Source organism: Phodopus roborovskii, unplaced genomic scaffold (assembly GCF_943737965.1).
Source record: "Phodopus roborovskii unplaced genomic scaffold, PHOROB, whole genome shotgun sequence".
Lineage (NCBI taxonomy): Eukaryota > Metazoa > Chordata > Mammalia > Rodentia > Cricetidae > Phodopus > Phodopus roborovskii.
In genome coordinates this window covers 25,607,815-25,631,577 of record NW_026126407.1, presented here as the reverse complement: position 1 = coordinate 25,631,577, position 23,763 = coordinate 25,607,815, and the positions used below count along the sequence as shown (strand labels likewise).

At 36.6% G+C, this 23,763-nt stretch overlaps 1 protein-coding gene across 17 annotated transcripts in view; it reads left to right on the top strand.

The window, feature by feature from the left end:
• Positions 1-23,763, top strand: part of Rapgef6 (Rap guanine nucleotide exchange factor 6) — a 173,455-nt gene that overhangs the window by 118,340 nt on the left and 31,352 nt on the right. For 12 of the 17 annotated variants that reach the window (XM_051180669.1, XM_051180668.1, XM_051180664.1 and 9 more), the window contains 6 exons: positions 641-881; positions 6,660-6,817; positions 9,385-9,399; positions 14,677-14,917; positions 18,059-18,442; positions 22,123-22,334. In XM_051180669.1, the coding sequence (XP_051036626.1) occupies positions 641-881; positions 6,660-6,817; positions 9,385-9,399; positions 14,677-14,917; positions 18,059-18,442; positions 22,123-22,334 (1,251 nt within the window). The remainder of the gene's footprint in view (positions 1-640; positions 882-6,659; positions 6,818-9,384; positions 9,400-14,676; positions 14,918-18,058; positions 18,443-22,122; positions 22,335-23,763) is intronic. The other 5 variants (XM_051180665.1, XM_051180667.1, XM_051180673.1 and 2 more) reach the window with 1 other exon arrangement.

Below are 23,763 nucleotides of genomic sequence, written 5' to 3'. Positions count from 1 at the left end.
AGCTCTAGTTTGCTGCCCATATGAAAGTAACTCTTTGCACTCTCAGTGGCAATGTAACTTAACATAACTTCTTAGAGAAGATGAGGAAGAGTGCAAAAATGGAAGATATGATAATGCGTTGCATGAGTGCATAGAATATCTTGGTCTCCATAGTATGTAAAGTTAATATCTATTGGATGTTGTTTTAACAAGCCTAGTGGAGTGGCACATAACTTGTAATCCCAGCATTTGGGAGGCCAAGGCAGGAAGATAGATAACTGAGAGTTCAGTCCCAACCTGTGAAGCTAAATCCTGTGTCAAAACAGCAAAAGGAAGGTGGGGAGGAAAGAGAAGTGAAGGCAAGGGGAAAGGACAAAGGAAAGCAACCTCTCAGGCTGGGCTGCAGCTCCGTTGTAGTAAGGCTGTGTGAGACCAGGCAGTCTCATTTCATAGTGCATGTATTTCATACATGCTGACAGCCTACCCATTTCCTTTTGGTTATTCACAATGACTTCTTTTTGTCATTTTGGGGATCTATCAGGTGATTTTAAAATGAGTATGAACCTGATAAAGTGAGTGATGGTGTTTATCTCTTAAGATATGTTGACATAACACATTTTAATGAGGAAAAAGGAAATGATGAATTTGTTTATTTCCACAGTGTTCAAAGAATTGCTCAGTAGGACTGAACAAGAGAAATCCGGTGTTCCTCATATTCCCAAAATTGCTGAAAAAAAAAGTAATCGCCATTCAATCCAGGATGTCCCAGGAGATATTGAACAAATACCACTGGAGAAAGGAAATAAGAAAGTTAAAGCAAATACTGTTTCAGGTGGAAGAAACAAAATCAGAAAAATTTTGGATAAAACACGATTTAGTATCTTGCCTCCAAAACTATTTAGGTAGGTAATACCAAATTATTGTGTTGGATTGACTGAAGTTTTTATTGTAGGGATAAGAGATCTGAATCCTGTTTGTTTTATACATCATAAAATCTTCAAGTAATACATGAGTAAAATCTAAAACTCTTCCCATTATCTCTGTGCATTTATCACTGTCTAGTAGCTTTTGGTGTTATGAATTTTAGAATTTTAGAAAAGATTGTTTCATGTTGTGTATTTTATGTTTTGGGTCCAGTTTCAGTCACTGGATCTATACATTTGGACATGTTAAATTTTGGGAGTCATCCATTGCTAGTAATTTTTCGGTTTTTAAATAACATTTTTTTCCTACTGGCATTACTTACTCTCTCCTGAGTTCTAATGGTGAAGTTTTTGATACTAACTTTTTTTTGAGACAGTCATTTTGTGTGTATATCACTTGCTGGCAGGAGTTCAAGGGACAGGTAGATAGATGCCTGAGGCTTCCTGACCATCCAGAACTGGTAAACTCTGATTCCAGAGAGTCTCTGTTACCTGGGTGGAAAAAAAAATATGGAAAGGGATTAAGGAAGATAGCTGATGCTAACCACTACTCCCCTACATACATGCACACACACAAGCATGTGTGTACTCCCACCTCTCTCTCTCTCTCTCTCACACACACACACACACACACACACACACACACACACACACACAAATCTCAAAGACCAGGAAATACTCTTCTGAGTGTTTCCTTCTACCCAGGAAAATTCCTCTTCTTTATTGTGTCCCTCACTGGAAAACATGTTGGCTTTGCTCCACTTCCACTCTAGAGCTCATTTCTAGTCACTGTTTTCATGAAGGTGAGTAAGTTATGAAAATCATAACTTTAAAATAGCAAAAATATTTAATATTGTACATACCACAAACATGGAGTCCAGTGGAGGCTTGGTAAAGAGACTGTTAGAGGGGTAAACCACACTAAAGAGGTCAGGGAGAATTAGAGATGACCAGAGAAGTTACTGTGGTAAAGGGGAAAAACAATCTAGGAGCCAGAAAGCAGAAAATAACTCACATTGAGAGTTCTTCAGCAGGTCTTGAGTTTTATTTTCAGAAGCCCTGGTGGATTGGACAGTACATTGTTGTGACTAGTGACACAGTTTTATCATATATCATCTAAATTCAGAGAATGTTATAATTGTGACTCATTTAAGACCCTTTCTGATTAAACCAGTGCCATGCATATATTTTGGAGAGTAGAAGTAGGTTACTAGACATACACTCCAGATTCATAACAGGAGACAGAAGTTGCTGTCACCAGGAACTGTTAGTTGAGCATTTCCCACATGATAACCTTGTATTGGTAACAAAGGAAGTAAAATCTACTAGAAACGAATTTTTTTTTAAATCAGAATTTATTTTTTATTTAGCTTTTCATTTATTGATCAGTAAGCATTTTGAGTTTTTTGCTTTGTGCTACAAGAAGCTGTTAGCTAAATACAAACATGAATAAAAATGTGCTACATGTCTCTTGTATTCGTGCAGTAGAGTAAGGTGTCAGTCACTGAAATTCTAAGAAATAGATTAGAGTCATACAGATTTCTGAGACCAGTTTTTTGAGAACTAGTTTCTCGTTTTTAATCTGTCTGACCAGCTATTCTGTATTTTTGAGACCATGTATTATTTTAATGCTCAAATCATTTAAAGTAAATTTGAATAAACTTCTCTTGCAGTTTTTAGGAAGTCTTCCCCATACAAGGAAAGTGTTCTGCTATTGAACCATAGCACTAGTTCTTGGCTCTTTTTGAAGCAGGATTTCACCATGTAGCTCCGACCTGTAGGGTATTCATTCTGTAGCCCTGCCTAGTCCCAAACTCTGCAGCCTTCTTGCCTCTTCTTCCCAAGTGCTAGAAGTGCAGGTATGCACCACCACATCCAGGAATTTTTTTTTTTTTTTTTTTGCACAAGTGTGCAGTCTAGCTAGATGTAGGGGCTTATGCTACAAGCCTAGCATTCAGAAACTCACCCATAGAAGATTTGGCCATTTTGTAGAGAGCACAAACAGGAAATGGAAGAGACTGTAAACACCCAAAGTGCTCCCAATGATATACTTCCCCCACCAAGGCTACACTTTGTAAGAGTCCCTAGCCAGTACCACCAAGGGACCAAGTGTTCATATATTTGGGCCTATAGGGAACATATTCATTCAAACCATTACAGAGATTCACCCTTTCTAAAGAACTCATAAAAATCATTTATGGGGGGGGGGGAACATCACTATGATATCAGTAGATTATAGACAGAGAATATGAGTTCAAATGATCCAATAGATGTTTATCCAAGGATGCAACACCCTTCCCATAGAGCTTGTTGATGATAATGACAGTGATGATGCCCTGCTATTTTGCCCATGCTGTGGCCTCACACTCCTGTAGTCAAGTGATCCTCACAAGTGCTAAAAGTACAAGTACAAGAAAGTGGTTAGCTAAGTGATATGTTAGACACGGAAATTAGCAAGGACAAATGTCCAGGTGTCTGTTTTGGTTATAAACACACACACACACACACAATGCAAATAAGTTCCAACTTTCCTGCTTTAAATATTTGGATTTTTTTAATTGAAATTAAAATTTTCCCGGGTGGTGTACACCTCTAATCCCAGCACTAGGGAGGCAGAGACAGGCAGATTTTGAGTTAGAGACTAGCCTGGGTCTACATAGTGCATTCTAGGACGGCCAGGGCTACACAGAGAAAGCCTGTCTCAAAAAAAATTAAATAACTTTAATTCTGCAATTTCTGATTATCTCTTGTGTGCCAGGTCTCCTTAGGAGAGGCATAGAAGACAGATTCCACTTCTCCCCACATAGCCAGAGGAGCTCTCGAAGTATCTGTGGGAGCAAGAAGGAAAGGATATTAAAAAAGTAGATAGTTTAGATGAAGGTAGATAACCCTTAAATCCCAAGAAATTACATAGTTTTAAAATGGAAAATTATTCTTAAAAATGGAAATGAAAGTAAGTTATTGGTTTGAGTGATTGATCTGAGGGACATCTGTAAAGTGTGAGATAAAAGTACACTTTATTAACCTGAGAATACTTGGCTGTTCAGGAAATCAGATTCCCCACTACCTTTTTTTAATCACTCAACTTTTATTCTATATCTTCCTAGAAATAAAATACACTGCTTTGTGCATCAAGAACTATTTTTTTCTTCAAATGTCAGTGTATTTTTTGTTTGCTTTTAATTTTGGGGTTATTTTTCTTGTGCACATTGGTGCTGTTTTGTGGCCTCTTTGGTTTCATAATGAAACTAATTACTTTTATTCTAAATAAATTTAGTGTCAGGGAACTAATTATTGAGGAATTTTTCAAAAATGTCTTGTTTCTGTTACTGCATCACCTCTCAGGAGACTGTTTTGGTAAGAAATGACATAATTATTTCTCAAATAGGCTTTATCAGTTCAACTTTAAGCATGAATTTTTTTGCCAATTGTTTCATTCCTGTTATAGCTTGAATTGTGCATGACAGAGTTTTCATGTCTACATGCTCACACCCTAATTACCATGAATTTATAGCCTGCTTTACATGAGTATAGCTAGAGTTATATCTGTTGATTATGAAAGATAATGGTGTAGCTGTTGATTACTAAAATGGAGAATTAATGTTAAGTGGCATCAGTAACAGTAGTAAATATTAAGAACTCTTAATAATCTGTGGACTTTGTCTCTATAGTGAATTCTCTTTAACAAAAAGTTATGACTTAGGGACATGACTTAACTGGCAAAGTACTTGCCCAGCATCTGAAAGCTTGTGGGCTTGATCCCAGGCACCACATAAACCAGGTGTGATGCTGCAAGGTGGGGGCAGGAGGATCAGGCATTCAAGGTCATTCTCACTACTAGAATGTTGAAAGTCAGCCAAGCCTACATGAGACTATGTATCAAAAAGTAATCCCAATATTAATTGTATTGTAATTTCTTCTGCTTTGTTAGTGAGAGTAGATCATCTCTTTATAGGTTTGTGTCCTTGGATTCAGTTACCTTACTTTATGAATCCAAAAATTGGTGGGTTCGTTTTCAGAAATCAGTTAGAGAAAGAGTATAGTTTAAATATCCATCTTTATACTTTTTATGACTTAAATACTCAGTAGTATTTCTTTTCTCCTCTTAGCTAATCTTAAAATGTTTATTTGTAACAGCAATGCAGACCAAGTTCTAGAAAGCTAGTTTAGGGTAATCACAAATTAGTCACCAAATAAAACCTTTCTTCTTCCAAAAGTAGATTGATGTTTCTCCCTGGTAGTAAGTACCATCATTTGTATCAGGTATACTGTTGTGTTTCTACTTCTCACTGTCAATTAAAATAAAGGTTCCTCCTCCTTAGCTTTGAATTGCTCTCATTTTCATTTGGTAAATCTACTTGACTCTCTTCCTAAGAACAGGAATGCCATTTCATTTACTTAACTGACTTAGTCTTTATAGTAAGTAGTCCTTCAACCAATGGCAAGCTAGAGAAAGGAATTCACCTGAGACAACCAGCTAATTAACATTATGCCATCATAGTGTGTTCCTTCCATCCCACACCTTTATGCCTCTCTGACTGTGCAGCTCTCCCTTGTCCTGGCCGTCTTCCTTTTCTTGCTATTAACAGTCCATTACTCTCCATCTTTCATTTCATAGTCTGCCTAAATCTTAATTTTTCTTTAATATATTCTATATATTCCCATATCACTCATTTTTTTAGGTTGTAGTTTAATCTTTTCCATGATAATAGGTAAGTGTTCTGTGATCCTGTATATAGCAAGAACAAAACAGTAGGCTGTGCTGAGTAAAGTTTACATGGGAACAGAGACTAAGGACCACATTTCAACATAAGTCAGTTTAGGGAGAGAACTCTTATTTTGATCATTAATTATGATGGAAATCTTTTCCACTGTGATCCTAAGTTCTGTAGAACAGTTGTACTTTATATTAAATTAGCATTTGGGAAATACAGGAAGTTTAACTGACGGTGTTTATGATTTTTCTTCCAGTGATTTTAGAGTTTCAAGTATTTTAAGAAAAGAGTTTCTTGTTGCCCTAGGTAATGGTTTTTTAGTTAATAAGTGTTTTTGAAACCTTAAAAGAGATCTAACTTACTGACAAATCATCTTGTGATTATCATGTGTTAAAAAGGACACTATCTGTGGTGTAGCTATATATAGCTCAGTAAATATATTTTAAATATGAGACTGCAAATTTCTTTTATTATTAATATTTTACTTTACATACCAATCCCAGTTCCCTCTGCCTCCCCTTCTTCTCCTCATTCCACCACCATCCTCTCCTCAGAGAGAGTAAGGTCCCTCGTGGGGAGTCAGCAAGTCTGTCCCATCACCACATTGAGGCAGGACCAATCTCCTCCTCTCACCACCCACCCACCCACCTCCCTCCCACTGGTCTAGCCATGTCTAGACTGAGCAACGTATCTCTCTATAGGAAATGGGATCCAAAAAGCCAAAGACTGGCAAATTTCAAGCAGTCCTAAACATTGAGATTGAGCTTCTCTACCAAAATCAGAGGAAGCAAATTTAGCATTTTTTGTGATAAATAGAATTACTTCCATTTTATATTTCATTTTAATGTAATTTTCAAAAGCATTTCATTGCTGTTTCTCATTATAATTACTCTTTTTGTTTGCTGAAATGTTTTAATCTTAACTGGTTAATTCATCACACTGAATTGACTTCATTGTTATGCCTTTGTGCATAGGAATTCAAATTGTTTGCATTTTAAGTGCCTTCTAATACTTGAAAGTGATGTATGTCTTTCTTTTTAAGTGATGGAGGCCTGAGCCAATCACAAGATGACAGCATTGTGGGAACGAGGCACTGTAGGCACAGTCTGGCTATAATGCCAATTCCTGGAACTCTCTCATCTAGCAGCCCAGATCTCTTGCAGCCTACCACCAGCATGTTGGATTTTTCCAATCCTTCAGGTAATGTTTCCATGTGACATCATATAGTCAGATTTACTAATGTACATTTACTTGAGTCTTGTGCGACAAATACTGGATTTGCCTGTAGATTTTACCTCTGGTTTTTTAATCTACACAAAAAGCCAGGGAAAATTACATCTTTTTACAAAAGAAGGTTACTTACCTCTAAATTGAAAGCTCATAATAATTAAAAAAAAAAAAAAAAAAATCTCGGTATTTTTCAGAATTTGATGTGATGGAATGAAAATACATGATATAAAATTTTATCTCAGCACCTAAGCTCTAAAGTGTTTTGTTTTGGGTTTTTTTTTTTTTCTTTTTTTTTTTGGGGGGGGGTGCTCTTGATTTTGGTTTGGTCAAGAATTATTATTATAGTATTGTTTTCACTAATAATGAAAATATCAAGTTAGTTTCTATATGAATTGGTGCCCAGAGGTATTAAATGTTACATAAGTATATAATCTAAAATTTCATTGTAAAAAACTAATTATATACCATACATCACTTTTCAAGAAAAGAGAAAATGAGAAAATGAAAAATTGAATCCAAGGGAGAAACAAGAAAAATGGCCCCTTATTGCGGTAAATAAGGATCAGGATAAACAAATAGGCTGAATAGATGTTTATTCAGGGAGAAATAACTTACAACCTAGACAGATGAACACCAGGAAATTCAACCCGATCCTCTCCTGTCCGAGTCACGCCAGAAAGAGAGCGCCTTCCTGGCCCCCTCCGACCTCCTTCCTCAGGTCACCTCCGCCCATAGCTCCACCCCCCAATGGGCGTGGTCAGTGCTACAGAAGGACTATCTCACTACAGCCCCTTAGAATGTTTCTGATTCAGCTTAATTTTTCAGTTGTAATGCTCAAAGGGAGCTCAGTCACATATATTTCAGTGCCAAGAAGAAAAAGTAAAGTTTGTGTTTACCTATAGCAACTTAAATAAAAACCCTTCAACACAACATTCAGTGAAGGTTGTACTATACATTATTTCTTGTGGTTTTTTTTATAACCTAATAACTCCCAAGGTTTAACAAAAGCAGACTTAGTGAAAGTAGTTGTGTACATTGTTTTCTTCCATTCCCGACTCATGCTAGAGTTACTGCACTCAGCAGGCTGGTATTGCACATCCTTCTTTCTCTATGTAAGGCTGGAAAGATTGTAGAACAGAGATTTTAGGGAATTATTGCTTTGCTTTGAAAGTTCTAGTAGTTCCTGTATTAGTGAGGTTTGTGTCCAGTGATAAATACAAAACTGGCTGCCAGCATATAAAATTATTGCTTTCACAAAAGGTAAGGACTACGGTGTCACAGACAGAACAGGCTGGCTTCAGTTCTATGAAATGGAAGAAATTCCTACACTAGACTGAGGACATGTTTTGGGAATGAAGCTTCTTTCTAGCCACTTGTCCTGATGTGTTGCTTCATCGTTTCTTGAAAGTGCATGTGCTTTAAGACTCTGCCTCCGTGTGATTTGCCACCTGTAGGTTCTCTGCATATCCATCTAGTAAGCTGTTCTTACTCTAGTGCTCAAGACCAGGTACTCCTGCTATCATCATCACTTTCAGCACATTTTAATGACTTCTCATGTTCATCGTGTGGTATAATCAAAATCTATTTCTCAATGTGTATCAGTTCTACAGTGGTATTTCTTATACTTCATAGAAGATTCATAAATAAAAGACTTTTACACTCCCAGAGAACAATCTAAATATTAATAAGTTTTTTGAAAGCAGTTATTTAGAAAGGGCAAATAATTTTATGGATTTTCTGATTCCTATGGCTATATTGCTGTCTTAAACATTTATAAATAGTAGGGATGAAGGCAGCCAGCATATTCCCTCAGAAAGTTAAGGCATTTGCTGCCAAGTCTGACACAGAGTTTTGTCTCTGAAACCCACATGGTAGGAGAGAATTGACTCCTGCATGCCATCCCCTGACCTCCTCCTCGTGCATATACACACACAAAAATATATAAGTAAATGAGTAATAATTAGAAAGTGATGCTGAAGGAATAGAGGGACTTAAGGGAAAGTAGCGCGAGAAGTGGAAAAAGGAGGTGAGAGTATTCCACCTGTAGAACTGAGAGTCAGCTCTGAGGAACAGGTACTTCTCAAATTGCTCTCAGATTGGTTTCTCAGTTCTCTCCTTGAAAATGTCTTGAAAGGGCTCAGAAATGCTTTTTTAAATTTGCTTAGAGAAAGTAATGGGACTGAGACTGCAGCATATTTCACCTTTGAGACCCCCAAATGTTTAGCTTTGTGAAAGACTTATCTAGTGATACATTATTTCTATTTTTGTTGGGAAAAGTTACTACCAGTTTGAAATTCAGCACCTTGTATTTAACAGCAATACTGAAACTTAGTTGATGCACTCACTTGATTACAGTGACTGTGTGTCATTAGCCAGCGTTTATTGATGTTTGTCAGTCAAGCTCAGCTATGGTGAGTCTGTATGTATAAAGTCCTTACTGGATCAAAATCACAGTGCAGGCAAAGCTGCAGAACTACTGAATAGTTTAATTTGATTGCTGACTTTTTATAATTTTGCTTTATTTTTGCTGCCTACAGCTGTTGGTTTTTACTGTAAGTATCTTAGTATTCTTTTGTCTTTTGTGTATAGTTTATTTTCAAAAAGACCATATGATAGAACTCAGTAGAGTAGGAAGCAGAATTTTCTTTCCACTTGAGAGGGAGTGCTTGCTCACGGTGAATCCTTTTACTTATCTTCTCTGACTGTGTATGTTTTTGTCTTCATATAGAGTTGGAATATACATGCCACTGTGTGTGTGTGTGTGTGTGTGTGTGTGTGTGTGTGTGTGTGTGTGTGTGTGTCTTTCTTGGTGGACATTGTGGAAGTACTTTTTCATCTAACATAAGGTCAAGCTTAAAGAATTTAGAGTATGGAGCTGGGAATATAGCTCAGTTAGAATGCTTGCTTAGCATGTAGAAGGCCTGAATTAAGTCTGTGCAGTTTTCGTAGCTGTCATAGTGGCACAGGCTTACAATCCTAGCACTTAGGTGGTAGATCAGAAGTTCAAAGTCATCCTCAGCTACATGGCAAGTTTGAGTCCACCTTGCGCTATATGAAATCCATCTCAATAATAATAATAATAATAACAACAACAACAATTCAACATGGCTAAATGAAATTTGAATCTGATTCCCCCTCCCCTGAGTTTACATGAAGTGCTTTATTTTTTTTTTTACTTACTTTTCATTTAATAGCTAAAATCCTATTTATCTGATGTAACAAAATTAGTTTTTTTGCATTTAAAGCCTTTTGCTGCTTTTAATGACAAATAATGAGACTCACTTTTTTTAAGGAAAATTTTAGAGAAAGGGTAAGTACAAGTGTCTCTCCCCTCAGGTTTATCAATGATTAATTTACTTAGATCTTTTCACAAATTTTGTTGAATGTAAAACATGTTGTTGATCGATCCCTTAGGTTTAATGGTACATACTTCCACTCACCATTTCAGTTAACAGAGTACCTTAAATAGTTGTGTATCTGAATGTAATGCTATACCAACATTGTTTAGAGATGGTAAAATTCTTTTAACTAATCCCCAGTCATGGGATTTGTGTTTTTGCTAAGTCTTTGTGTTCATAGATTCCCATCTGTTTTATATTTGCATTGTTTTTTTGGAAATTTTTATCTCATTGTACCTTTAAAAAAAAAAAAAAAGTAAAATGTTCACTATTTACCCCTTGATATGAGTAGGACAAGTTTGGCAGTTCTTGACCTTTTCTAGTCTACCGTGACCTTTGATGTGGTATGTGTTAGGGCATTCCTTGGTCATTTTGTGAGCTGTCCTAGTTGTTACTGTCTTTCGTTGAACCGCTTTCTTGAATATTGGTGAATTTCTTGAGGTCAGAGACTCACCTTTTCTTGGTATCACTCTATTTTCATCACTTGTAACACTGTAGATACAACAAACGTTCAGCCAAGAAAATCGTAGAGAATGGAAAAGTAAACTTTATTTTCTTCATGATCCTTCTAAATACCCGAAAAATTATTCCATCTTTAGTGTAATCTCAGGGTCAGTATATCCTTAAAAGGTTTTGTTTTTTAAACAGTTTCTCGGTGTAACCGTGGTTATCCTGGAACTTGCTAGGAAAACCAAGCTACCCCTCACTCAGATCTGCCTGTCTCTGCCTCCCAATTGCCAGAATGAAAGTCATGAGCCACCACACCCAGCTTCCTAGAAGTACTTATTTATTTTACTTATACCAAATCAAAGTTATCACTATAGAGACTGGAGCAGTGTTCAGAGTTTCAGAGTTACGAGCACTAGCTGGTCTTTCAGGGGATGGGGTTCCAGAGTCAGTTCCATGGGATTTGACAGCCCTACTCGAACGTGATGCTTAATCTATACAGGTTATTCAAACATACACACAAATAAATCTTTAAAAATAAAGTTAGCACACCAGAAATGTGTATCTAGCTTTAAAAAAAAAAATCCAGATAGTCTAGAATTTCTGTTTGTTTCATTGGTCTGATTTGATTTCTTAATTTCTTGATTTTCTGGTGTGCAGGCATACATTCTGGCAGAACACTGTCTAGATAATAAGTAAATCTTTTTTTTTAAGAATATATTTAAAAAAATAAAATCTGAGGGCTAATGAGATGGCTCGGCAGGTAAGGGCTCACTTGCCACTAAGCCTTCCCACATGGTAGAAGGAGAGAGACCCACACCCATATTTTATCCTGCTTTCCATATGAGTGCTGTGGTATGTGTTTGCCCCTTCACCTATATACCAGTCACACAAAATAAACAAATCAGGTATATATAAATAAAATATGAATCTCTGGACTAATAAATACTGTATGCTTCCAAGGTCTTATAAAGCATGCCTTTCTGGGATGGCAGTGGCAAAACTCTTGCCCAGCATAGATAAAAGTCCTGGCTTTGGGGATTTTTTGTGTATGAATTTTTGCTTCATGACTAGAATTGGAGGTGATTATACCATTTTTTATTTTTGATTCTTTTGATCTCATATTTACTGTTCATCTAATCCACATACTATGTTTAGCCATGTATATGATTCTTCATCTGGCAGTGTTTGTAAATAATGTACATATAGTGATTCTAAAATAAAGGTTATACTCTTGCTGGTGCGAATGAGGAGAACTTGTTTTCTTCTGATTTCATTGTTTTCCAGGTTGGTTTTCATGACATTGGTAGATTCATCAGGGTTTTGGTTGTGATGCCTTTGGATATTCCTGTTTACAGATTTCTTCTAGAACCTTTTATTTTCTTTTTATACTTGACTTTCTGTTATGTGACTACAGAACAATTTGTCTTTCCCCTAAGGAACAAATGGCTTTAGAAAGTACAGCTTTTTAGCCTTGTTCAAGATACTGTGTTCCTTCCCAGGAACAGAGTGAAGTTATGCAAATCCCCACCCTGTCTATGGATATATTTCCCCTAAAGATGTTAATAATAAAGGGATAAACATTTTGCCATTCCCTCAAGATCAGTCAGGATCTCTTGCTGAGGTTAAGCTTCGAAAGCTCTAACAAAGTCCATTTCTGGAGCTTAGGACCCAGTTCATGAAGCATGCACGGACAAACAAGTATGGTTTGGTTCTTTTTTTTTTTTTTTTTAAGAAAATGTATGGTGAAACCCCTTCCCTCACTTTCCTTCTGACAACCAGACTTCCATTTGCTGACAGGAATTTCCAGCACTAGGCAGAGAACCATGACTGATTTGGGTGAATTATAAAACTGTCCAACCTTAAGTAATGTAAGTTCAAGAAAAATGGTGCTATTAGCTACAACTAAGACACTCACTCATTGGCAAGAAATATTGGTGACTCAGCTCTTTAAGTACATCAAAGAAAGACAGCTTGGTACATGAACTTGACCCAGAACCTCCAGCAGCTGTCGAGTAGCATCACATCCATGTATGTTCAGTTGAATCTTATAGTTCTGGGAGCAGACTTCTTTCTGTGTTCTCATTTTTAGGGTAGAAGGGGATGGGAATATTTTATTCTGTAGAACTGTTTCCTGTTGTGCCTGTTCCAATATTCTCATCTTCCCTTTTGAGACAGGTTCCTTTTTTTCTTAACTAATGATGTATGTAGTGCTAAGAAAGACAAAGCTAAACAAACAGTGTAAAGTTACTTACTGCCATTATCACTAGTCACAGCAATAAATATTCAAATTTATAAATACAACTTATTTTCTTATGGAAACTTAACATTTGTTTATGTTGTCATTTTTAGTGCCTATCATTGCAGTAAGCATAGAGGTATGAGCACTTCCCTTAGAAGAAAAGCAAGACAAAGGAAGGAAATGTTTACACATACTTATCATATGAATATATGTAGGTAGAATTTATTTGCTATTACCAGAATCACAGAAGAAAGATTGAGATGTTTAACCATATGGACATTTAAACACTTTCCTCTTAAACAATAACATAAATTTAGTATAAAACTGAGAAAATGGGCTGCAGAGGTGATGACTCAGTAGGTAAAGTATTTTTTGTACAAACAAGTGGACCTGAGTTTTAATACCTAGCATTCTTATTTAAAAGAAAAAAAAAAAAAAAAAAAAAAAAAGACTGCTACAATGCACACCAATTATCTCAAGGCTGGAGAAGTGGAAAGTAGGAGGGTCCCTGAAGTTCTCACTGGCTAGTCAATCTGTCAGTCAAGGAACTCCAGGTTCAGTGAGAGATCCTGTCTCAAAAGACAGGTATAAAATCATTGAAGAAGATACCTAATGTTAACCTCTGGCTCTACATGCATACTCACACATAAACAAACCCAAAAATTACCCCCCCCAGAGAAAAACAAAAGCTAGGGAAATAATTGCTACTTTATAGTGGAGTAAGTATCGGTGTCTTAATGTGACTCAGTGGAAAGAAACACGGGGAGTGCCAAAAAGTGTTGGAAGCTAGATGTGGTACACGCCTTTAAAACCCTGACACTTGGGAGGTAGAGGCAGGAGGCGCTCTGTGAGTTGAAAAGCAGCCTGGTCTATATAGCTCCAGGACTACCAGTACTACATAAAGAGAACCTGTGGGGGTAGGGGGAGAAGAACCTGTCTGGGGGAGGGAGGGTAGTATTGAAGACAAAAAAAAAAAAATTATCCTTAAAGACATGGAAAATATACCTTTTCAAAGGCCTTTTGAGAGTTACCACTTAAAAAGCTAACATTTTATCTACTTTGGTGGTAGGGGGCGGTTCTGTATCATATCCTTTGTCATGATAGAAAATGGTAATCCCATGTTTGGCTCCAAGAAGTCCAGTGCATCTAGTTCCAGGAGCACTTGTATCTGTGTGTACATATACACACTCAATACATATGGACTACTATCCCTCCATCCTTATAAAAAAAATAGCTTGTTTGATAGGAAGATGGATCAATGATTAGGAAATTGGCTGCTCTCCCAGAGGACCTAGCTTCAATTCCCAGAACCCACATGTCAGCTCTCAATCACCTATAACTCTAGTCCCAAGGGATCCAATATCCTCGTCTAGCTTCCAAAGGCACTGGGCACACATGTGAAACATAAACATACATTTATCCAAAATATCTATATGCATAAATAATATAAACATAATAATACAATTATAAATAAAATAAATGATAAAATAGCTTTATAGAACAATAATAAATATGTTTATAATATGTTTAAAATGTTTTTTAAGTTGTATTGTCACAAATTTTATCTTTGTGAACTTCTATTAGTGTCTTACATCTGAACAAAATGAATACATTTTTGTCATTTCCTGTATGTAATGGATATATTCCATTGTTTGGAGTGATCCTTGTACTCCCAAGTTGCTTATTGAGGTGTTTAAATATTACTTCTTAAAATACTAAGGCTCACCTTTGTGTTTATATAGATATTCCTGATCAAGTTATAAGAGTTTTCAAAGCAGATCAACAAAGTTGCTACATTATCATCAGTAAAGATACCACAGCTAAAGAAGTGGTCTGCCAAGCTGTTCAGGAATTTGGTTTGACTGGTGCATCTGAGACATACTCTCTCTGTGAAGTTTCTGTTACTCCTGAGGGTGTCATAAAGCAGAGAAGACTTCCGGACCAGTTCTCCAAATTAGCTGATAGAATTCAACTCAATGGAAGGTGAATGAGCTTATTCTTGGATATGCAAAGTGCTATTTGTAGATTCCCTATAAAAATGCGTGTTTTTGGTAGAAACACCATGCTGCTTTGCTACTTCTCTTGTCAAGTTTTTGTGTCCATAGTTATGTAAATGGGATCTTGGAAAGAAGACATGAAGGTATTTTGTACAAGGACAGATCCATACCACTGCTGAAATGCAAGTTATAGTTAACATAGGAAAAACCACTAAGAACTTTAGTCTATAGATCTACTTTTACTTGTCTCACTTGAAAGTTTCAGACAGGAGTGAAGGACGAAATGGGTCCAGCAGCAACTACTGAAGAGAGATGAAAACAAGTCGTTAATGTGCATGATTTTTCATGCCAGTCAGAAACCATATTCTCCATCAACAAATATTTTTGTAATATTACCCATATGTCAGATTCTATATTGATTTTTCATTTCTGTCACAAAATAAGACAAGATAAACTTCATGGAGAAAGGATTTATTTTGTTCACAGTTCATCATGGCAGGAAGTATGTAGCAGAGCTGAAGTAGATACCACATGGCAGCCAGGAAGGAAAGAGAGACCAAGGACTGGGTATAACCTTCAGAAATATGACCCCAGTGACCCGTTTTCTCCAACTCCGCCCATTTGAGACATTTCATATTCGAGTCATAACATTCTACCCTGGCCCCTAAAGACTCATACAGTCTCAAAATAAATAACACACTTAGTCACATCTTCTAAGAATCTTCAAAAATCTTAATCACGCCAACTTGTTTCACACAGCTTCTTCTGCCTAAGTCCAAAGTCTCTTCTAAGATTCAAGACAGAGGCTGGAGAGATGGCTTAGTGATTAAGAGCACTGTCTGCTCTTCCAGAGCAGTTCCCAGCAACCACATGGTGGCTCACAACCATCAGTGATAAGATCTGGTGCCCTCTTCTGGTCTGCAGGCAAATATACAGACAGAAAAAGAAAAGACTCAGCACAAACTCTTAGCTGTGAATCGAGAGAGAGAGAGAGAGAGAGAGAGAGAGAGAGAGAGAGAGAGAGAGAGAGAGAGAGAGAGAGAGAGAGAGAGAGAGAAGAGAAGAGAAGAGAGAGAGGAGAGAGAGAGGAGAGAGAGAGAGACCAGGTAAACATTTCCATTCCAGATGGCAATAACATGAGAAAAACCAAAACAAGACAGAAATCCATGCCTGCATCCAGGACACATGGTATCCTTCTGTTGACTTTGACTCACCTTTGTGACCTTTTGAACTATCTCCACTTGTTTTTGGCTTGTCAAACATTCCATGTTGATAGCCTCTCCAGCATCTTGGAATCTCCACTAAACCTTCATCTTAACCTTCCGCCTAACCACCTATCCAGAGGCTGAACTCTTCCACACATTGCCTGGTTTTCCTGCCTTTGAAAAATCATGATGGAATCTTCCATAACTACTCTTTGAATGTACATGCCTGCAAAACCATTATCACATAGTGCAACAGTCTGCTGCCAGACTAAGCAGTAGGTAGCAAGCCCCTTTGGATCCTAGCTACAGTGTTTTATAAATGGCTAGATGGTTTAGCATGATATAGTTAATCCTAGGAAACACTTAATTGTTGGCACTGTGCTAAAAGGGTGCCTAATGACTCACTCTTTTCAAAGAGAAGTTTTTCACTTATACTGTATTTTTGAAGTACTGCAAGTGAACCTTGAGCCTTTAATGTGGTAAGACCTCCTACTGAGCTATATCCAAAGCCCCTCTCTTTTTAATTTACTATTGTTTGAGAAAGGATCTCATTAAATTGTCCAAGCACACCTTAATAGAATCTTACTGTTTCATACTCCAAAGTAACTGGAATTAGAGGCCTGTGTTACACACATGATGTTGGGAACCTTCAGAACCACTCAGGAGACTGAAGCAGTTAGATCTTTGTAATTGAGTCCAGCCTAGTGTACATAGTGCCACTGGGTCAAGCCACAATTTTTTTTAAAATACATTTTACAAGTTCACCCTCTTTTAGCTGCAACAGGAAAAGTCTGGCCAAATTCTGATAAGCCCTTAAGACAGTTCCTGATAACAGTTCTTTGCTTGCTTTTAATCAGTGGTTTTCTGCCTGTGGGTTGTGACCCCTTTCAGGGTTGAAAGATTCTTTCACAGGGGTCGCATGTCAGATATCCTGCATATCAGATATTTACATTATAATTCAAATAGTAGCAACATTATAGTTACAAAATAGCAACAAAATAATTTTATGGTTTTGGGGGTCACCACAACAAGGGAACTATATTAAAGTGTCACAGCACTTGAGAGCCACCGATTTAAATGATACTGATCGTTTTTAAAAGCATGCATAGACTTCACTGGTGAAACTAAGTTAAAGATGCTGTTCTTGCTTTTTGCTCCTAATTCTTACTGTAAAAGCTTCTAGTGATAGCTTTGTCCCACAGCCTGGATATCTTAACAGAACTGAAATCTGCTCTGCCTAAATTAATTTTAAACTTGGCCTCCAGCAGAGTCTTAGGACATGAACAAGATGTTCTTTGCCAGAGTATATCATAGGTGACCTCTAATCCAGTAGTCCATCTGAACATTCTCAAGCATAGCCTTAACTGTCCACAGAGATCCAATAAAATAAGCCATTGAGCTGTACTTAGAACTTTCTAGGACTTCTATGTCCCACATTCCCAAGGTCTTGCAGTTTCCTCCCACCAGCTAGTTCTAAAAGCTTAATAACCATTTGGTAAGGGTTAGTTACAGCAGTGACCCCACTTGTCCAGCACCAATTTTCTGTGTTAGTTTCTCATCACCGCCCCAAAGAACCAACATGAACAACTTAAAGAGAAGATCCTGATGTTGCCCCATAGAGCTTTTATTCTCAGAGCAACACATGGTAGTTCACACATGAGCAGTTTCTGAAAGTGACTGACTTCAAGGTAATTTTCATCATTATTTTTAATTTTTACAACAATAGATGTCAAATGGCAGGAAGTAGAACTTCTCAAGATGTTTTAATTTATTTTTCCATTTCATCTATAAGTGAATTCTAATGTTTTTGCTAAAAAGCTAACCATAAGTTGGTACTTTGGGAAACAAAAAGTATATCAAGAAAATGTTCTTAGCAAATGAAATATATTTATGATCACATTTGTAATTTCCTTCTCATTTAGGTATTACCTGAAAAATAACATGGAAACAGAAACATTATGTTCTGATGAAGATGCCCAGGAACTACTTAAGGAAAGCCAACTGTCCATGCTGCAGCTCAGTACCATTGAGGTTGCCACCCAGCTGTCAATGAGGGACTTTGATTTGTTTCGTAATATTGAACCTACTGAATACATTGATGATCTTTTTAAATTAGATTCCAAGACAGGAAATATTCACTTGAAACAGTTTGAGGACATTGTAAATCAAGAGACATTCTGGGTTGCCTCAGAGATTTTAAGTGAATCCAATCAGCTCAAAAGAATGAAGATTATTAAACATTTTATTAAAATAGCCCTTCATTGTCGAGAATGCAAGAATTTTAATTCCATGTTTGCAATAATAAGGTAAGTTTGTAAAATATCTGTGTAATGATTTTTGTCTCATATAAGGCATTATCTGTTTAGGTATCTCATGTCTATAAACAGAAAAGTTTTAGGAAGAGGGGTACATATGCTTGTATTTGGGTATATTCTTTTAGCGTTGGTCTTTTCAATGCAGATAATGTCAGAAGCTGATGTCACTTGTCTTCCCGTTACACTCCACCTACATACTGTAGTCAAGTCTCACTAGAATTCAGAGTTTGCCAGTTCAGCTAGTCCCAGGGATCCTCTGTCTCTGCTTCTTTCACCCTGGGATCACAGGTGGGCCACCCCACCTACCCAGTAGGTGTCCAGTAGGGATCCAAACTCAGGTCCTCATAGTGTTAGGGCAAACACTCTGCCATCTCCCCAACCCCAAGTAAGTTTTTATTAGAGTATGATTAGATTTAATGTGTGTTCCATTCTGATGTTGACGGCTGTTTTTTTGTTTTTTTGGGTTTTTTTGTTTTGTTTTTTTTTTGTTTTTTGTTTTTTTTCCTCTATGTTCTATCTTTCATTTTAAAAACGAAGCCATGTTTAAAAAAAAAAAAAAAAAAAAAAAAAAAAAAAAAAACGTTCTTTTTGGCCAACTACAGTTAATGTGTGGTTTAATATACTCAGAGAAACTCCATTGGGGGGGAAAAAAAAAAAACTATTTTTTCCTTTGTCACAGGGTATCAATTGTGGTTAGTTTCTTGGTTAGGGGTGGGAACCTGTTTCCATTTCCCCCTCTCAGTACTGGGGCCTTGTCTGGTTTGAACTTGTACAGGCTCTGTAAGTTCTCATGTATAATTTAAATCTGTCTTATATCTGGAAGATGCTATTTCCTTAGAGTCATCCATCCCCTTTGGCTTTTGCAATATTCTACCTTCTCTTCCACACAGATCTCTGAGCCCTAAAGAGAAGGAATTTGATGAAGACAACCTGTTTAGGATTGAGTGTTCCAAAGTGATAATGGCTGAGCAAGGCACTGATCTGAGTCCTAGCCTGATGTGGCAACTGGGGGTCCCAGATAGAAAGTGTTTTGGGGGAGCTGTGGCTGCCCAGATAGAAAGTGTTTTGGGGGAGCTGTGGCTGACAAGAGGAAAAGAGGTAGTCTAGAATAGAAGACAAAGAGGAAATTTTTTTTTTTTTTTTTTTTTGTCTTTGTTGTTGTTGTTGCTTTTTTGTTTTGTTTTTGTTTTTGAGACAGGGTCTCTTGTAGCTCTGGTTGACCTGGAACTTGTTATGTAGACCAGACCTCAAGTTCACGAGATCAGCCTGCCTCTGCCTCTCAGTTACTAGGATTATAGGTGTGATTATTACACTGGGTAGGAAAACTAATTTGAACTTTTGAATAAGCATTGTATCTACATGGCAGCTCACAACTAGGTGTAACATCAGTTCTGCGGGATCTAATGCCCTCTCCTGGCCTCAGTAGGCATTGGATATGCATGTGATACACGTACATACATGAGGCAAACACTCATACACATAAAAATCTTTTAAAAAATAAAATATGCTACTAAAACTCCATATATATCTTGGTTCTGTTTCTGTACTCTGTCCCAGAAATGTATCTATAGAGCTTTAAAGGGGTATTGAGTTCTCATGATGGGCCTAGACAAGCTCTTTGTTCCTCTCCTCATCCTTTCTCTAGGATGTCAATTCATCTAGGTCTGCTAAAAGTCTTGTGAATGTTTTCTATTTTTTGTTTGTTTGGTTGGTTAGTTGGCTTTGTTTTTCAAGACAGGGTTTCTCTGTGAGGCTTTGGAGCCTGCCCTGGAACTAACTGTTATAGACCAAGCTGGTCTCAAACTCACAAAGATCTGCCTGCCACTCTGCTTCCTGAGTGCTGGGATTAAAGGTGTGCAACACCATCAGCCCTTTGTGAATGTTTTCATTGGGATTACACAGAATACATAGATCTATTAGCAATGGCTCCTTTACCCCCAAAACAGTGCTATACTGCTTCCTCTCTTTGTGACATTCATAGCTTTGTTCATATAAGTCATAAACATTCCTTTGAATGTTAAGTTTGTCTTATTACTGAATGGCATCCTTATATTGTCTTGACCGTTTGTTGCTTCTGCTGAGTATTCTGCTGATTATTTATATATATATATATAGTTTTATATATTGGCATGGTATAGCATTCTTTCTCTTATGATTTTGAGTTAATATTTGGGGGGCTTGGAATATATAATCTAATTTTCTTGTTTCTTTCAAATATTGATAAGTAGTTTCATCCCTTTTACCTATTTCTTTGTCTTGTTTTCTGGCATTTGCACATTAAATAATTACACTTAGGAATCACTGCAGAATTTTCATTGATAATATGTTTCCAGTATTACTGCATTAAACAAAATAATAGTCTTTGGATTAAAAAATGAACTATCAGTTCTATTTTGCTGACTTCCTAAAAATTAAAAATGAGTATTGAATATAAGGTTTGTTTAGTTTTTTTCACATAGTTGAAACTCAGACCCAGAACTTTGCATTCTGCTGCTGAGCTGTACCTCCAGCCTGTATATTTTACTATCAAACATGATCATAATTAGTATAGTAAATTATTTTAATAGTTTCACAGCAGTAAGTCTGATATGTGTGTATATATGTAGTAAGTCTGATATGTGTGTATATATGGATGTGTACACACATAGACATATGTATATAATCATGGTCAGTTTTATTATTTTTCTTTGATGGTCTTATGGCTTATTTATGAATTGTAATGCCAGTACTATGCTGGGTTCATAAAATCTGGAAGCATTATACTTAGGCAGGTGTTCTTTTACTATTACTTTGCTACATGTAAATGTTGGATTCCTTTTTTTTTTTTTTTTTTTTTTTTTTTTTTTTGGTACTTTTGTTTACTCCTGGCTAATTTTTGGCAATCAGTCTAATTAGGACTTGGATCTCCCTGAGTTTCAATAGAGGTGGAATTACATTTCTGTTCTACCCTTCTTACAGTAGTGGGGGTGTGATTTCTTAGAAACAATGAGGAGCAAACATTTAACTCCTACCTTAAAATTAGAAGTTTGAGAACATTTTACATATAGGGGTATAGGTAAAGATCAGATGCCTAAGAAGCAAAGAACTAAACTACAGGAATGTTGAGATGTGTTAGATACATGCTATTTATTTGTAGCTTTCCTTTGGTGTGCAGCATGGAAGTAAAGGAATGGGGGAAGACTGCCTGATGGACATGAATTATATTTTCAGGTTAAGGGATATCTGAACTTGTTTTAAGTCCTCTGGAAAGGAGATAGTGGGTATCTGGAGACTTTAGAAGACAAGATTGGAACTGTGGGATGTGGAAACTTTTGAATGAGGACTCTACCTCGGTCAGTTATTATTCATGTCCTTGGCATCATTTAAACGATTTTCAAATCCATGTGAAGCACCACTGTGATGCTTGAGTTAACTTTTATGTGATTGTCAGGTTATCTCTTAAATGCAAAGTGTAAAGCAACTGTTACGCTACTAGAGTTCCTCTGAAAGACATTCTTGTTTTACACTTAAAGGAGTCCCTTTTGTTTATTTTTTTTTTCCATAGTTCTCTCAAAATACTAAAATGGGTCCTGCTTTTTTTCCACTATAGATCTTGGTTGTGTGGTTTATTGACCTAAGCCTAACCTTTCCTCTCAATCCATCCTTAACGTTTTTATTCTCATTTTTAACAGTGGCTTGAACCTGGCACCTGTAGCACGACTCAGAGGCACTTGGGAAAAGTTACCAAGCAAATATGAGAAACATCTACAAGATCTACAAGACCTTTTTGATCCATCTAGGAACATGGCAAAATACAGAAATATTCTTAGTAGTCAAAGCATGCAGCCTCCAATTATTCCACTCTTCCCTGTTGTCAAGAAAGATATGACATTTCTTCATGAAGGTATTGAAAGTCATTTGAAAATTAGCATGTTTACCTTTCACTGCAGCATTATAATGTATTATCCATTTCATTGTAATGATTGCATGCTACTAAATCTTCATACAATTAAATTCAACAAATTGATGAAATCCAAACCATGTTGTTAACACTGACAGATTGAAGTGTTCACAGTAAGAGTTCAGATATAAATTTGAAACTAACATTAAACCATTTAGTGACACTCAGTATCCTGTGCTATCTTTATTTAGCCCAAGTGCCTGATCTTCCTTTCTCCATTTCCTGAGCACTAGGATTTTAGGCATGTGCCACCCACACCCAGCCTTGTATTTGTTTAGTAATGTGTTTTTTCTCCAAATTTTTTTAATCACATAAATAAGACTGTGCAAAACAAATGAACAATCAGTAAAATTTGACAACATAATCAATTTTATGGGGTAAAAAATTAAGCATTCCCTGTTTCCTGGAAACTTGTTCCTGTTCAATCCCAACCACTCCCCTCTTCCCCTCCTGTGACTACTATCCTGTGCCACATTTAGTTTCAACTGATCTTATACTTTAGACAAGCAGATTTGCAAAATGTTTCTTTTCTTGTAGTATGATTTGATTTCTGCTTTGTTTTTTATTAGCATTGGATTAGGGAGATTCTTCGATATTTTCCAAAACTGCTTATCATTCCATTGTCTTGGTGCTATATTGTGATTAGTTCTTCTGGTTGGTAGGTATTGGGTAGTTCCTCTTGTTGACCTTTTGTGAAGAATGCCGTTGTTATTCTGTGTTCATACTCTTCAGGCAGGTGTATTCTTAATGGCTATACAGTATAGTCACAGTGGAATCTATGGGTCAACCCTAAAAAGAAAAGAAAAAAAAAAAAAAATGTGGTGGTGTAGTGGAAAGTGAAATTGCTTTCTATTATTGGGAATTTTCTCACATTCCTCATCATTACCATTATCTGTTAAATTCAGTCTGTTTCTACACCTTACAGTAAATACGTACTTGTCTCTTGACATGGATATAATTTACATTTCTATGATTATGAATGAAGCTGAACATCTTCTATGTACAGTAACATTGTTGGCTACCAATTTGAAATCCTTGGTTGTCTTATTAGATTTCCTTTTTTGTTTAATATTCCTACAAAAGTTGTCTTCTACATCCTTAGTATAAAATAACTTAACCCTTTGACTCCTTTAAGGTTATTTTTTGATGGCTAGAAACTTTTTGACCTTTTACCAATATAGTTCATTTATAATATACCTGCATTAACTTTTCTGTAATAATAGTATTTTTTCCAACCTGTTCCCTCACTAGAGATATAGCATGTACGTTTGTTTGCCAGTATTCATTAATGTTATATTTCAGGCCATGTGAAGAACTTGGGCTATTTAGTTTCATTACCTTAGCCCACAGTTTTTATTCAGGCATTGTGCTG